The sequence below is a fragment of the Amaranthus tricolor genome, chromosome 4, assembly GCF_026212465.1.
Source record: "Amaranthus tricolor cultivar Red isolate AtriRed21 chromosome 4, ASM2621246v1, whole genome shotgun sequence".
Classification (NCBI taxonomy): domain Eukaryota; kingdom Viridiplantae; phylum Streptophyta; class Magnoliopsida; order Caryophyllales; family Amaranthaceae; genus Amaranthus; species Amaranthus tricolor.
This window is the reverse complement of record NC_080050.1, coordinates 13473288-13489422: the sequence shown is the minus strand read 5'-3', so window position 1 is coordinate 13489422 and position 16135 is coordinate 13473288. Positions and strand designations below refer to the sequence as shown.

Genomic DNA, 16135 nt, shown 5'->3' with positions numbered 1-16135 from the left:
TGGTCTGTCCCACTTAATTTGCATCATTTTTATTTTTGGACAATGATCCACCACTTTCTTTTAATCTAATCCATACATTTTAACTTTTTTTTTATTTTCATCCATACAATTCATTCTCTATCTTCATTTATTGCCATAATCCATCTTTTTCTTATAAAACATCAATTTTTTCTTTGCATCAAATCAAACAGGACTGAAAGAGGAAATTATTGAAGACAAACAAAATTGTTTAAAAATACTACTATGTTCTCTTTAAATTGCATTAAAGAGGAATTGGTGTATTTGTAAAAAAGTGGTAATAAATAAAGAGAAATAATAAATATGTGGATAAAATTAAAAAAAAATTAAAATATATGAATGAGATTAAAAGAAAGTAATAGTTTATTATCCAAAAATAGAAATAATGTAAATTAAAAATAATTTACTTTTGGGACATGAAAGCAACAAGAGGTTTGAATGCAATTTCTGCAGCATGGTCACGCAGCAATGTTACAAGCAAACCAATCACAGGCTGCCATTTGTATGATAAGATTGCAAATATTTGGATAGAAGTTGTTGCAGTCAGTCTGGCTCCCACTTAAATCTTTCCCCTTTAAGAATCTCAACTTATATGTAGTTTGAGTGGAGTTCCTGGGTGTCCCAAAAGACTGTAGAGGAGATTATCACATCAACATTTTTCAAATATACATACTTTATAAATTGTACCCTCACATTTGTTAGATGAAATAAAATTGAGAAAATTAAGAAAAAGATTAAATTGAATTAAAATAAGTGTGATAATAAAAGATGCAAAAATAATAAAAAGATAAATAATAAATTAAATATGTAGATGAGAATTGAAGAAAGAGTGTAAATGATCAGCAAAAATAATATATGTAGCAAATTATATGGATAATCAAAATAAAATATACAGAAAAACTTATATAAAAGTCGGAGTTTTAATTACTCCTAATGAGCAAGTCCAAAATACCATACCATTAAATTTAACTATTCTGAAGTAATTTTTAGAACATTGCTATTATATACTTCTATTAGAATATTTAATTTTATAATACTGTTGATGATTGATTATATTAATATATTTGACATAATTTTCCATTGCATATTAAGACAAATGAAATATTTTAAGAATTAAATGTCAAATTAGTACAAATGAATCATTTTCTATAACAAGTAATTTTCAGTTCTAGTTCTAGTTTAAGCCATAAGAGAATTGGAGAAAATTGGTCTACTACAGCTTGCCACGTGGTAAAAACGATTTTGTATTCATATTATTTATATTATATACTAGAATTATACCCGTGCCATGATGGTGTAGATTTACTTTTATATTTTATAAATTATTTAGTTTCATAACATGTAGGACCTTTGACGAAATTCTACAAAGTCCTCTCATGACCATTGAACATTAACAAATTTATATTATGTGTAATCATAATACATAAATATTTAATTAAAGTGCTAATGATGCTATTATAGTGATATAATTAAATAGTAGTATGATTAGATATTACCTCTTAAATCGATTGCTAAAATTACATCTTGAAAATGAATACTTAAATTAGTAAACTTGTATGTTTTTTATAATCATTGAAAGTAACATCAGTTGAAAATCTTCAATCGTACCATATGATCAATGATGTTGCTGCATGTGTGTTGATACATTATAATTGTCTGATTTTAAATATTAGTTTATTTATTTTCATTTTTACTTTGAGGTTCAGTATTATAAACGGATATGATTAAATTGTGTAAATATTGAATTGATATAATCATTAATTATTTCCTTAATTAAGGAATTGTAATGTAGACATTTTTAATCCAGTCAAAAAATTACAAATGACACCACTATCCAAAGTCTACCACTTGTCATTATACATCAAAATTAATAGATTGTATATATTTTTGATGGTCTCTTCCAATAAATAAAATAAACAATTAAGCTTACTTTCAGTCGATTCATATTAATTTATTTGATTTTAGTTTTAACCTAATTAAAACTTAACCAATTAAAACATTATTTAATGAACTAAATTAATATGTTTTGAAAAAATTTTGTTACTTACATATAAAATATTTTATTGAAACAATTAAGCTCTTCAAAATTTTAATTTAATTAATTAATAGTAACAAAACATATTTTTCCTTAAATGCAGATTAATAATAATAATTATTAATTTTTTTCCTTAAATACAAAATTGTAATTGGAAAAGAAATTTAATATTGTTATATGTAAAGGATTTGTCATACTTATGATAGTTGATAAATTATTTTAAATATTAATTTATTTGTTTTCATTTTTACTTTGAGTTTTAGTATTATACATGGATATGATTAAATAGTGTAAATATTTGATTGATATAATCATTAATTATTTTCTTAATTAAGAAATTATAATGTAGACATTTTTAATCCAATCAAAAAATTACAAATGCACCAACATCCTAAGTCTACCACCTGTCATTATACATCAAAATAATATATATATATATATATATATATATATATATATATATATATATATATATATATATATATATATATATATATATATATATATATAATTATCGATTTGATTTTATCATCACATAATCCATTATTATTCACAAAGTGTAAGTCCACCATTAAAATGACAACCAATATAAATCTAATGTCAATTCTCAAGTACACAAGCTCACTACATATATGCACATGGCACACAAAATAGATGCACCCAAGGCTTTATTATGCTTAACATACCACATCATATTTACAGCAAGTGAAGTTTCTTTTAAAAAAAATAAAAGGCAATTTAAGTTTGATTATAAGTAGAACACGGGTAATGTTCAGTCACTTGGGTCAAACATTAATTATAATCAAAACACTGGGTACTCTTCAGTAAATTAATTTGTCAATTATTATTTAACTAACATAAAAATTTTATGGACGAATTTATTAGTATGAAATATAAAAAATATAACTTTAAAGAATAATATAAGTATGTATCATCGTGATTAAATTTTTCGAATACATGACTTTTTTACAGCAACAATTAAATACTATTATTATTATTATTATTATTATTATTATTATTATTATTATTATTATTATTATTATTATTATTATTATTCAATTAAATATATCAAATTTTAGGCTAGATATAAAAAGTAGCTATAACAAATTACATAAATACTTCAACTAATTTAGCTCTAATTTTTTAAAAAAATTCAATTTTATTCTCTCAAAAAAAATTAAATTTTAAATTAGGTAAATATTATTATGTAATCAACTATTATCTACTAAAATAATTATATTTGTCATGGCTCCCTAAAAATGACATTTGTCATTTTCTAATATTTTTATAGTATACTAGCATATGTCTTGTGCAATGCACGAATATGTTAGTTTATTAAGTTATATAAAAAACTTACTGAATATAATTGTTTATTTTTCAAAACTAACCATTATATTGATCATAACGATATTTTACTAACTATAACGATAATCAGTAAAATAATTCTACTTCACTGATTAAATTAATTTTTGCCAATAAAAAATAATTTTTACTAATGATATTGTGCAAACATTATATTAAACTTCCTTCTATAAAATGTACTCAAACATTTTATTGATGACATGTGCAAAATATATACTTCTATAATTTTCTTTATCATAATTATCATTGTAAAATAATTCTAGATAAGATTTTAGTTATTATTTTATAGATATTGAAGTTAACTGAATAATTAAGTTGACAAACTTTTGACGTTACATAATTTAAGAGTTTTTAATTATAAGATTATTTATAGCTAACAACTATTTTATATTCTAATTATTTTTTTATCGTAAATAATGTAGAATTAATAGTTTAGTCATTTAATTTACTAAAATCAAAGTAACTTAAAAAATTTTTCTTGAAAAAGTGTATTTGAAAAATTAAAGGTTCTAGAATTGACTTTTTTCTTACTATTATTCAAAGTTTCCTTATTTAATTATTTAAACTTTAAGAGGAAAAACGTGATGTATAAAAGTGACATGTGTTATATTTTGAATATTTTAGTAGAATGTATGATATATATCATTTTGACTCCATTGAAAATGAAGAAAAAAATAATTTTTGATTTTAGTTTCACATTTATTGTTTACCTACGGTTGAATATCAGACTAATTAAACTACTTGTAAAATAGGGTTCTACTTTCTCTTATTCAAAAATATGTTGATTGATAGAGATCAAGTTGTTTATCACTTCACTTTTTTTTTTTTTTTTTGAGAATTATCACTTCACTTTATGTAAAAGACGATTGATTATCAATTTGGTTTGATTTGAAGTGTGTCCCTTATTGTGTATGTTTAATTTTGTTTTGTATTCTACAACATCTTTTTAATTGTTTTGGATTGTATATGCCATGCTTTTAAACTTAATCAAATAACAATTCAGATTATTTGTTCTGACTGGACCATTACGAGTTTGACTTATTTTTAATATCGGTTTGTTAGATTTATTTGAACTTATTAAAATCAAATATTCTACTTAATAAAATGTCACTAACAATTAGCATTCTTTTCATATTTTACATTACATGAGTTTAAAAGCCAAAAATTTTGAATTAAAAGGCATTATTTTACGATAAAAGATTAATTCTAGTTAGGATTTTTATCGGTGTAACTTGGTTTTTGATTTACGCAATACGAGTTTTGGTCAATATCACTATAGATTCAATATAAATTATTTTTATTTTATTTATTATCTGCAGCTATTCAAATATTCAATACAACTAGGTTCCATATAAATCATTTTTATTATTTTTATCATACACAACTATAGATACAAGTACAACAATCAATTCAAACCCAAGAAAACTTGGTTCAGTTATAAATATATTCCTTTTTTTCCTATGATCATTTGGTTATTAAAAAGAAATGCTCTTTTATACCATTGATATTACTATAATTGACTTTCAATGTGAAAACTTTCGGTTAATTTGGTAACCGATACTAAATGGTGGAAACGGTTATAAAAAATTAATACAATTTTAATAAAAATATCTCTTGACAAAGTTATAGTCATACGTATTCTCTTTCAACGATATTTTTTGAACAAAATTCATTCCAATGCATTCGCATTTAATATGTAGTATTAGGTGGTAATGGAAAATGACATGATATACATCATAAAAATTAACACTACAAATCATTCTCATTACGACAAACGAGTACCGTTAATCATACGAACCGTCAAGGTCAAAAGTAGCGACGGGGAGTAGAGCACTAAATATCTCAGAGATCAAAAGAAATCAGAAGTACTAACATTATAATAGCCTTTCAATCAAAATCAATAAAGCCAATTTGTCCGTATTATCCTCGCATATTTCTAGTAGATTCTCTTGCCTCTGCTTTTCATCTGATTGTTTACTCCGTTGTCCATCTTTGTAGTGAAACATTGTATCACCAATCACCATTCATTACAAAACAAAAGCATAAATACATAAACCTAACTGTCACCTAAAATGTTCCCTCACCAATCTTCAAGTCCCATATCAATAGGGAGTGAGTATAGGGCCATTAGGTTAACAAGATCAGTACACAACTCTACTGATGTTGATTGTTGATGTGTGAGGTTGTACAGTCAAATCTTGCAAGTTCCACTGAATGGCTCAAAGGGGCACTTTAGAGATGATAATAAAACTGAACGAAGCCTCTCAACGCAGTTTTAACATGAAGTATTCAGACACCGTGTTATCAAGTTTTAATTCATACGAACTTACCGAGAATCAAGAGCCTGTGAAAGGGTCACAAAGCGAGAAGTTGACAACAAAATAATTTGAGAGACAAACATTAGAATTACCGATGACAGTCACACAATTATACGATCTACAAATCTGTGGAGCAATGCTCAAAGAATACAATAGAATCCTGATCTGGTCCTAAAGCATAACCCAACTATCCAATCGCAAACAATAGGACTTCCCTTTCTGATTAATGACACAGAAAATCTCTCAATCCTTGTTCACTCCGAATACAGAACTAATGGAAAAGTATTAGACTGAATTAGATGAAAGAATAAACAATGTAGGAAACAGAGAAGGATATGCTGCTCACAAAAATTGAAGCATGCACCTTTCATGTGCCAGTAACCTCATGGAGCCCTTTAAAATGATGCCACACAAAATTCTTCATTTTGGTCCAAGGAGAGCACAGAAATAGCTCGTGGACTTGCTACCACTGTTCATCTCATTTTGTTTTACTCACTTAAGTTGCATCTCTGAAGATAGGGGTGGTCATACTTGATGTACTTTGTCCAGTATGATCTGTATTTGGTCATTGCAATCTCCAACCATGGCTTCATGTTACCATTGTAATGTATAACGGCGGCCTTTTCAATCTCTGACTTGTCAATACTAGGATTATATCCCAAACCAAGTACGTGCCATGACTTCTCAAGTGGATGCGTAAGCCCATAGAATGTAATAAGTCCTGGAGGTAATGTTCCGAGCTTCCAAAGTGTCCTATCTTCATTCTGACAAAAAACATATTGTGTGTTAAAAGTCGAACCCCCGTTCCTCGTAGACTTCAAGCCAGACAAAACCAATAAAAAACCCAAAAGAGAAAAAATCTCATGCAATCTAATGTTCCAAAACATATTACTAACGTGGAATTGGAAGGACTGAAAGTAGTTATGTCAAAGGAGTTAATATATAATATCAGTCAACTTATTCTGTCTGCATATAAAAAAATCCAAAAACTTGTCATAATTGGAGTTTGTGTAGATAAATTATGTCTCCACCCTCATGAATCAAAACTTTCCTTTCTCTAAATTGTATGGCCATAACTATCAAGATATGGTGTTATTGTGTTAACATGCTTCGGATCAGCGAAATAAAGTGATGGAACTAGAAGGAACAGATTTTACCATATTTTGCCACTTGTGATATATGCCAGTGATATCCTTGTTCTTCCACTCCTTGAGATCAAAAAGATTCATTCCATATGCCCACCCGCATGCACTAGGGTCGAAATTTCTGGAAATGTGTGGATTTGAAAAGTTCAAATATTTATCAAACCGGTGAAAGCTCTCTCCGCAAGTTTCCACAGCACCATTAACTTTTCCATGAAGGTCCACTGACCACAATGCAGTCAAATCCTTCTGAACAACAATGTCATCATCTAGAAACAAAATCTTATCTAATTTTGGATAGATCTGTGGAAGATAGAACCTTAAGTGATTAAGCATTGATAAGTACTTGGGGTTTCTATATTTCAGATTTGATGCCCCTGATGAGAAAGTAGTTGGATGATCCGCCTTGAAATAATATTCTTTCATAGCAGCAGACTCGAGCTGTCGCAGTACAGGACAATATGATGAGTTCAACCACTTGAATTCATCAACGTTTTCTACATGGATAGTGGCTTTTCCAGGAGGATTCAAAAGAAACCACATGTTCATAGCACCAAAATTGAGCTTATCAGTAACAAGATGAAAAACGTGTTTCTCTGGCTCCTGTAATTTGTGAGATAACAAAAAATGGAAGTTAAAAACATTTTATATTCATCAAATCATGAATTTCCAATATATTCATTTCATTAAGACTGCAAAAGAGGGTAGCACTCAAAAAATATCCCTAGATAGCAAGTTGAAACAATAGACTCTACTAATAGGAATAGTGTATTATTCACACCTAGCCATGTCTGACATACGTAGTAGCTTGTCAAACTCCAAACATCTCCTTTTCTCCAAATTACACCCATCAGTAACCATGAGAAGTAGGTACTAGGTGCGAATGAAAAATAATAAAGAAAAACATATGTTTGCAGATAAGTTTAATCACCATGGACAATAAGATGGAGCTTTCCTTATACAATTATACTAAAGATTCATTCCCATTCCTCCGTTTAGAACTATTCAACTTCATTAAGCTTAATTTCTTTATTCCCCAATGGAATTCAGATGCCCGAAAGTCCTCCAGCTTTGACCAACATTGACCACCCACCAGCCACAAACAGCTATTAATGGAGCAAATACTGTTTCTCCAACAAACCATTAGCCAGAACCCCCAAAGTCCTCTACCTTTGACTGACATTGAACATCCACCAGCCACAAACAACTCTCAACAAAGCCTCACTGTTTCTCCGACAAACCATTACCCCTTCCAACACCATCCTTACCCCTCCCCCACCCCACCCAAAATAAAAGAGTAAATAAAAATGACAAAATGTGGTCTCATCGACCAATCTTTCAAATTTCTCCAATCCAGCTACACAACACTGTACATTTTCTTTAAAGACTGGTAATCCAGGAGTACCAAAGCAGCCCCACTATTGAGCTATGAGAAAGTATGTACCTTCCACAACAACACAGTTATGGCAAGCTATACGATACTAACACATTGGCAGAAGGTTTACCTTAGCATGCATGATAGTTGAGTTCACAACCACAGAAGCAGCCAACACATTATCAGAAAAAAGTGCATAGTGGTAAAGTTTGGGATTTTCCAAATTCTCGCTCTTAGGGAACTTTCGTTTCTCCAACGGAAGAAGGTAATAATCTATAGTCAAGCGCATAGCTAGACAATGGATTCCATTTGGAATAGTTTTTGCAGCTAACTGGCTCAGAAATGTGCTTTGTTTTTTCAAGCTCCTCACTTGTTCCTCAGCAGATTGAAGCATGGCCCTCAATTTTCCTGTCACCAGCTTACAATCATACAATTGTTCTCTAGCTTTTGAAAGAACTTGGCCCATCGCTTTGATCTTCTCAGGTGCACTGAAATCAGTGACACTCATTAAGAAATAGCAACTCAATTTATAAACAGATAAACAATTTAAACCTTCTTTACCTGTGAGAAAGATCAGAATCAGCAGTTGCCTCTCCCAAAGCACGTTGGCTCTCTTTAAGCCTGTTCTGAAGCTCTTGAAACAAATCTAGCTTATTCTTCATCTTAGCAATGCCAATGTACACTCTTGCCATAATGATTTGATCCCGCATCAAGCGTACTGTATTATCAGTGTTCTCATTTTCATTTTCTCTCCTCCATATATTATATTTTCCCAATATTGCAGAATCAACTGACTTAGAGCGCTGAATTGCAGCATTCTCGAGTTTCAGAATAGTTTCATCATCCTGCTTTACCAGATCAGCCGCACGTTTCTCGCGTTTTTTCTCTCTTAACCTCTACATACAAGCCAAAATGTGATTTTTAAAATGAGACTATGAAATTAATTGAAACACAACATCTCTATAAACTAAATTAAGTTTACCCTTCGCATCTGCACAGCTGGTGAATCCACTACATCAGTGTGATCATCTGCCAATAAGGAGCCAGAAAAAAGCCATCATACACATGTACTACAAACGACTTATTCGTCACATACACCCTAAGCTCATAACAAGTCATAATCTTCTAACAAAAAAGAGCATAAATGACAATCACCTGATGAGGTATCTTGATTGCCTTTCAACTTCTCTTGTTTTGCATTGTTGCCTGTATGCTTTGCCTTTAGAAAAGTTTTAAAAAGGCAACACTTGAAATATTAGATAATAAATACCAGAAAAACTAAGGCCAGCAATAAAATTTTAATTGGTGCAATATCCCAACCTCAAAAGAAGAATAATCAGAATTCTCATGTCCAACCTTCCAAGACGCAGAAACATTGCTTCTTTTAAATGAATCAAGACTCAGTGGCCCAAGGTCCTCCACATTAACTGAGATGACATCAACAAGCTGCAATGCATATAATATCAAAAATAGGATACAAAAAAAAAATAAAATTAGAAAAGAAAGATAGAAGCTACAGTTCTCCTTGCCTCTTTTGAGATGAATGGCTTTAAATGTTGCAAAATAAGTCTTTCTCTCCACTCTGCATTCTGCATCAATTACTCTAACAAGTTATTAATTTGCAAGCAAAGATACGAATATTGGCATCCATGAATATGGAAGAAAACCAACAGACTTTTGACAAACCTTATTCACAGTACCCAATGAAATCTCATTCCCTGCAGGCAGAGAAAAATGTCAAGTGTAAATAAAAGAAAAATTGACCGAAATCTGAGCATGAACCTGTTGATGTAGAATTGAAGACAAAACTTTGATAGACATCAAAAATTAAGAAGCAATATATCCAACAGTATCACCCAAAGAACTCTCTGTTCCTCACAGCTTCCCTGTTCAGATACATAAGCATCCTATACACTATCCCAAAAACAAGTCCACACATTAAACAATCTAAGCTCCGGTTACCATCAGCAGTATTAGAAATTAATTAATCAAGAGCGTCCAACAGTGTTTCTTCTATAAATGATATTTCATATCAAATATCAATACAGAAACATGGTTCCACACTTAAAGCATCAGAGCTTTGCATCTTCTTTGCATCATTTGTAGATGAGAAGAGGCATTGTTTGATGATATGCAAAAAAACACAGAACAGTACATGCAGTAAGAAAAGGAACAATACAGTAGAGACTAATGAAAGCTTAGTTTCCAAGAAAATCTACCATCTCTTCAATATAACCACAGACATGGAAAAACCCCGCAAGCACCAGTTGCCATTTGCCAACTAATTCATTTCATCACCACAAGCAAAGGAAAAAACCAGTTGATAATATCACACTATTCAAGTGTTCAAGGTTTAAGTCAAATTGCCGAAAACTACAAAGACTTGAAAGATGAAGCCTCAAAAAAATAAACAATTTACAACAGGCAACATCATGTCTTTAATTCTTAATGAAGCTTTTATACTGTAATTTCAAAAAGCTTCTAATAATAAAAAAACCTTGGTTCAACTAAAATATAATACCATCCTCATTCCAAAGGATACACCATTTACCAAATTTGCAAAAACATTATTTGCCTTTGTAAGTTAGAGCTAATTGAAAACAAATTACTTGGTTCAACTTTATTTTTCAAATGTTTGTGGCCCACATTATGGATCTTGGTCAAGTGCGCCTTCAAGGACAGTGGTGCTGGCCAAAAAACCTCAAAATAGCTTTTCAAAACCCTTTCAGATGTGCCTCCTGGAATCACCTACCTTGCCTTAAGTATATGATCCAAAGATCTCAAATTAACAAACCACAAAGTTTTGACCAAGCTGAATGATCATTAATTAAGGACACAAACATACAAGGAACCAAGCTGATTCCGCCATAAGAATTGAAACAAGAAAATATTGTAGGTAAATAAAATGATGGAGTGTCTAATAAGCGTGTATTCTGCTCTCGGTAATATGATATCACTTCTTTTTCTCATAATATTAGCCTTATTCACTAGATGGGAAGGAATCCATGACGATGTTGGGAAGTTGGATACGGAGTTGAGAAAAGATAGATACATATGATTCACCCCTCGCCAGATCAATATCCCAATCTACCAAAGAAAGAGCAACTATATAACAGAACTAGCAACGCTTTAAATTGATGGTTTCAACTTTCGAGACAAAGACCACATGGATCCCCATAATTCCTTAGGACCAAAAATAGAGGTCCCACTTTTCTAAATTGTTTGCAACCTAGAAGAAAATACATCTTAGTGACATAAAACGTGTATACAACGGCAAATCACAACCATGTTTATTAATAAATACTCCCACCTTCTTTATGAGACAGCCAAGCGTCATGCAATTTGTTATCCGTTTTGATTTGTTGTAGGGATTATAGTTCATAATTCACTAGTTGGCATATTTGTTGTTCGTTCGATTGAGTTGTTTGGTACGCTTTTTAGGTTCATGATTCATGCATTTGGTACGCTAGAGTTTTTTCCATAATATTTTATTAAAATTAAATTTATAACTAGTTCTTTTATTGTTTAATGATTTGTCAAATATTCAATAGATTAAAGTAAATGGGGTAATGGACAATACTTCAGTTTATTTGTTGCTTGCCAACAATAAAAGTTCAAGTTACATCGAAGCTATCCATCCATTTGAAAAATAATATATTTACACTTTCTTTAAACATGTGTTCAGTGGAACAATTCTTTATTGTATTTCATATTAGAGTCCCAAGAAAATAACTCCACTTTACAGAAACTTCTTGGAAGCCATCTTCTTCATTACTCCTTTTTAAAGGCAAAACTTTCTTTCATCTTGATCATTTTAAAAATTAAAAAATTCATTTCTCCTCATTTTTATCTCTTTTTCATGCAAACAATCAAACTTAACATAAAGGAGCTTCAAGATGGAAGGTTCTACATCTATGACTAATGTGGATGGAGCTTCTTTTATGGCAGCGCTAATTTTAATAAGAAAGCTTCAATAGCGGAGCTTCAAATTTGTGTTTGTACTTATTTTTTCTTGGTAAGAAAACTCCAAAACTTTTCGATTGGTAAAATTACCGATTTTGAATCTCGAATCATGGCAATTTGACCCGTGAACAAACTCCGGTTGGAAACAATCGAATCAAATCGCAATTCATGTGTAGGTTGGGCAAATCATGTGGCATGAGACTACCTCATCAATATAAAAAGTTTTGTATCCTTTGAGTCAATAGGGCAAGCTTATAGAGACACATCATATAATGTGTTTTACAAAAGTGATTCAAATAATGTGTGTTACACATTATATACACATTATATAATGTGTTCAAACATCATATAATATGTTTCTCTAGACTATAAAATTAGGCAATTACTTCAATACTTCAAAAAATGCAAACTTTTAAATTTCTCATAACCATATCCAATCAACTGAACATAAAAGTAAAAAAATACCTAAAATTTTCGACGCTAAGATAAACTCAATCAACTCACAACATCCAAAAACACTATTACACCCATTTTATCCAAGTCCACATAATCTTAGTGTAGTACTAACCAAACAATAAATATATTATAAAGTAGATGCCAACAAGCTCAATTAGAATAAAGTCACATACCCAAGGTATAAGAGACATGGCATCCAATTGTGTCAACATCACTACTCTAATGGCTCTATATATAACAAAAGTCTCGTATACATGTCTACCCAGACACAAAAGGTCAATGTGACATGCTCAAGTATGAGATGAGATATTAAACTCAAATGAAAATGTGATAATTATGAGTGTATCTTCAGTTTTTCGCCATGCATTTGAACTTTATATAGTTAGCATATTTTGAACTTCATTCTCTTTACTTTGACAATCCTGTGGTATGGTTGCTTTTCATAAGATGAATGAATAAAAAGATGGAGGAACGAACAACTTGTTTGCTAGAAGAGTAGAACGCTGACATCATTCATCATGTGGTCTCATATTTACAAAATTGTTAGATGATTAAGGCCCTAATGGATCATACTAGTATGATCGAGGTATGGCTTTGTAGGTGGGAGATTTCATGAGGAGTTTTTCAAATCATGAAAGCTACCCAGAATGGAAGAGGATCAGAGATTCATTAATTTTAAGGACATTTAGAAATCATATTTCTGAGTTTTCAAACTGAAGCTCAAAAAGCAAGAAAGTAAGTTTTTACAAAGATATGATGGATACACAAACCAAGCTCAAAAGGCCCATGACGAGGAAGTTTGTTCCATCAAACTACACACAGCAATTATATGCAGGTAACATTCTTTACGTCAAGAAGGACAAACTCAAAGGTGGTTTTATACTTATGGGAGCTTAAACAATTGAGTATCTAGATGTTGATTTGCACCAACGGCTAAAGAAAACATCAACTTATCTTTTGACAATGCATGAAAGACAATCATAGTGACCGAACGACAAAGAAGAAATGTACAACTTTTACAAATCCATCTCTGTGCAAGTGTTAGTGTGTTACCAAAGATGTCCTTGAAAGGTGGTTCCTAAGCCATGTTCCATTTAAAACATGAGTTAATTGTGAGAACGATTTCAATATCCATTGTCCAGACGAAGACTCAAAGAAGTAGTACTAACCAAATGTTCATCATTAATCTACATTAAACAACTCAATATATTAATCTACATTAGCTTATTTTGAGGTGGTCAAATTATTTAATTCTAGTATTTTATAAGTAGCTAGTTGAAGTAAATTATTGTTATGATTAAGTTCTCGATAAAATCAAGTTGTCAAATAAGTCACTCCCTCCAATAAGCAACCAGCTATTAGTCATTTGCCAGACATCTCCAATGGCGAAGAGAAGACTTCAAAGTTTACGGCTAGGATGACAAGGTCAGCAGCAGCAGCAAGTCTGAGAGAAAACTTAAATAAAGGATAGTGTAGAAATGTGGAAACTAGACATTCTACTCGGCGCATGGGCAGCAAGTTGTTGCCTGTACTACACTAACAGCATCATATTTGCGGAGCAGAAAGTTTCATTTAATTTACAATTCTAGAGTTAAACTAATCGTCGGTTTTCTTAAAAGGCCTTTATTTTAGAGTTATGTTTTAAATTCAGGTTTTATGTACTTAGAGTTAGGATTATACTAGACGTTCTACCATAGGTAGATATGTTGTGATGTGTCTAGGCTATTAAATCTTACAACCTACACATCATAACAAAAAAAAGAAAAAAAAAAGTTTTAAGATTATTGATTCCAGAAACCTGAGTTGAGAGGCAAAGTTGGGAGTTTTCTAGTACGTCAACAAGCCAGCAAAATGCATTGACGTGGTGAGAATATCCCATGGATTGGGCCAAAAACGAGCTTTGTAAGTTAAGAATTTAAATGAAAATGCATATCCTCACGAAACCGGACGGGTGCCTAATTTCTTAATGCAACACTTGAAGCATAACCTTAGAGACCATCAAAACCACCAGCATCCAAGAGATCATTTTTAGACCTTTCAAAAAGAAGACGACAATATCCCTATTTCACACAATATGAGCCTCCCAAAGACTTTTCTTCCTACAACTTACAATTAGATGCATCGCCGTCTTCCCAGAATAATAAAGAATTACAACCAAATCAAACCAAAATCTAATTTCTTCACCGAGATCTTACTAAAAAAAATACTTTTTTTCTGCATAATGATAAAATAATAGATTCGCTAAAAATCTTAACACTAGCATACACGAATTTCTTCAACATCAAGCATCCAAACAAACCAAAATTTCTAGAGTCAAAAATCCAGATGATTTAACAACTAACATACACATTACAAAATCAATCAAAAACCCTAATTAATCAAATCAAACAAAAATATTCGAAATTGTTTTCAACAGATCTAACCAAAGAAATATATATTTTCAATTGAGAGAGAGAGAGAGAGAGAGAGAGTGAGTGAGAGAGAGAGAGAGGGAGACTAACCAGAAGAAGATGAAAGATGAAGACCACGACCGACAAAGAAGAAAAGAGGAAATATCACGAGAAGAAAGAAGAATGAAACAATGGAGGAAGTAGAAAAGCAAGATGAAGATGCATTGGGTCTACTTTTGATACTCAATAACCCCCTTTTCGTCGCCATCAATGTCCCTTGCTCAGCAATCTACAACTTACGAGAAAGATATCAAAAAACGTCCAATTTCTCCCAGTTTTATAGTTCTGTGAATTGTGAAATCGAAAATAAATTTGCAGAAAACAAGAATAGAAAGAGAGATCTGAGATAAGTGTTTTAATAGAGGAAAAGTGTAGAATTGGATTGAATTGAAGGTGAAAGAAAGGGGTGAAATTTGAAAGTTGAAAAACAGAAGAAAATGGGAAAAAGTGGAGTATGATTTTGTGAGGACTCGAGGATTGACGACATAATATATGAGATGACACAAGAGAATAGTGTGGTGTTAAAAAAACGACGTATGACCCGTTGACCCGAAGTACTCATAACGGGTCAAATTTAAGAGAAAACTAAAAGTTTTGGGTCAGAATCCGACCCGTACAAACCGGGTCAGGTCATGGCCACATGATTAGTGATATCGAGTACTTGTTTACCCATTTTAAATATAAATTACTTTTATTTTTAAGAAAAAATTACTTTATGTAGTGTTTGGGAACAAATATTTCATTTCAAATTATGGATTTCAATTATGAAATCATAAATGAAGTATTTGAGAATGACAAGGTTTGGGTAGTCATTCTCAGATTCTCAACTTTAACTATTTTAAAAACAATGGTGGAATTTGATTCAAATCCAAATTTGAAAATTTTTGATTTACCAAACAATAAATTTGCTCCAATTTCAAATTTCCAAATGAAATCATCGTTTCCAAACATGGCATTAAATAATTCAATCTTTTTGTAATTTTTATGTAATAAGTCAATCCATTAATTAAACATAA

General features: G+C 31.0%; 1 protein-coding gene across 1 annotated transcript; it reads right to left on the bottom strand.

The window, feature by feature from the left end:
* Positions 1 to 5800: 5800 nt before the first annotated feature.
* Positions 5801 to 15596, bottom strand: LOC130809847 (polygalacturonate 4-alpha-galacturonosyltransferase). Its single transcript, XM_057675681.1, has 10 exons — positions 15171 to 15596; positions 9937 to 9968; positions 9780 to 9839; positions 9571 to 9696; positions 9406 to 9469; positions 9233 to 9279; positions 8812 to 9146; positions 8381 to 8738; positions 6891 to 7478; positions 5801 to 6497 (listed from the first exon to the last, which is right to left on the bottom strand). Exons 1-10 carry the CDS (start codon positions 15325 to 15327, stop codon positions 6222 to 6224), a joined length of 2043 nt encoding a protein of 680 aa, XP_057531664.1. The 5' UTR covers positions 15328 to 15596; the 3' UTR covers positions 5801 to 6221.
* Positions 15597 to 16135: the final 539 nt, after the last annotated feature.

Excerpts from the sequence above, each read along its gene's own strand:
- LOC130809847 (XM_057675681.1), bottom strand. The coding sequence starts at position 15,327 with ATGGCGACGAAAAGGGGGTTATTGAGTATCAAAAGTAGACCCAATGCA. Across the intron at positions 9,840-9,936 it reads CATTGGGTACTGTGAATAAG|AATGCAGAGTGGAGAGAAAG; the intron begins GTTTGTCAAAAG and ends TAATTGATGCAG. Across the intron at positions 8,739-8,811 it reads GATTCTGATCTTTCTCACAG|TGCACCTGAGAAGATCAAAG; the intron begins GTAAAGAAGGTT and ends CACTGATTTCAG.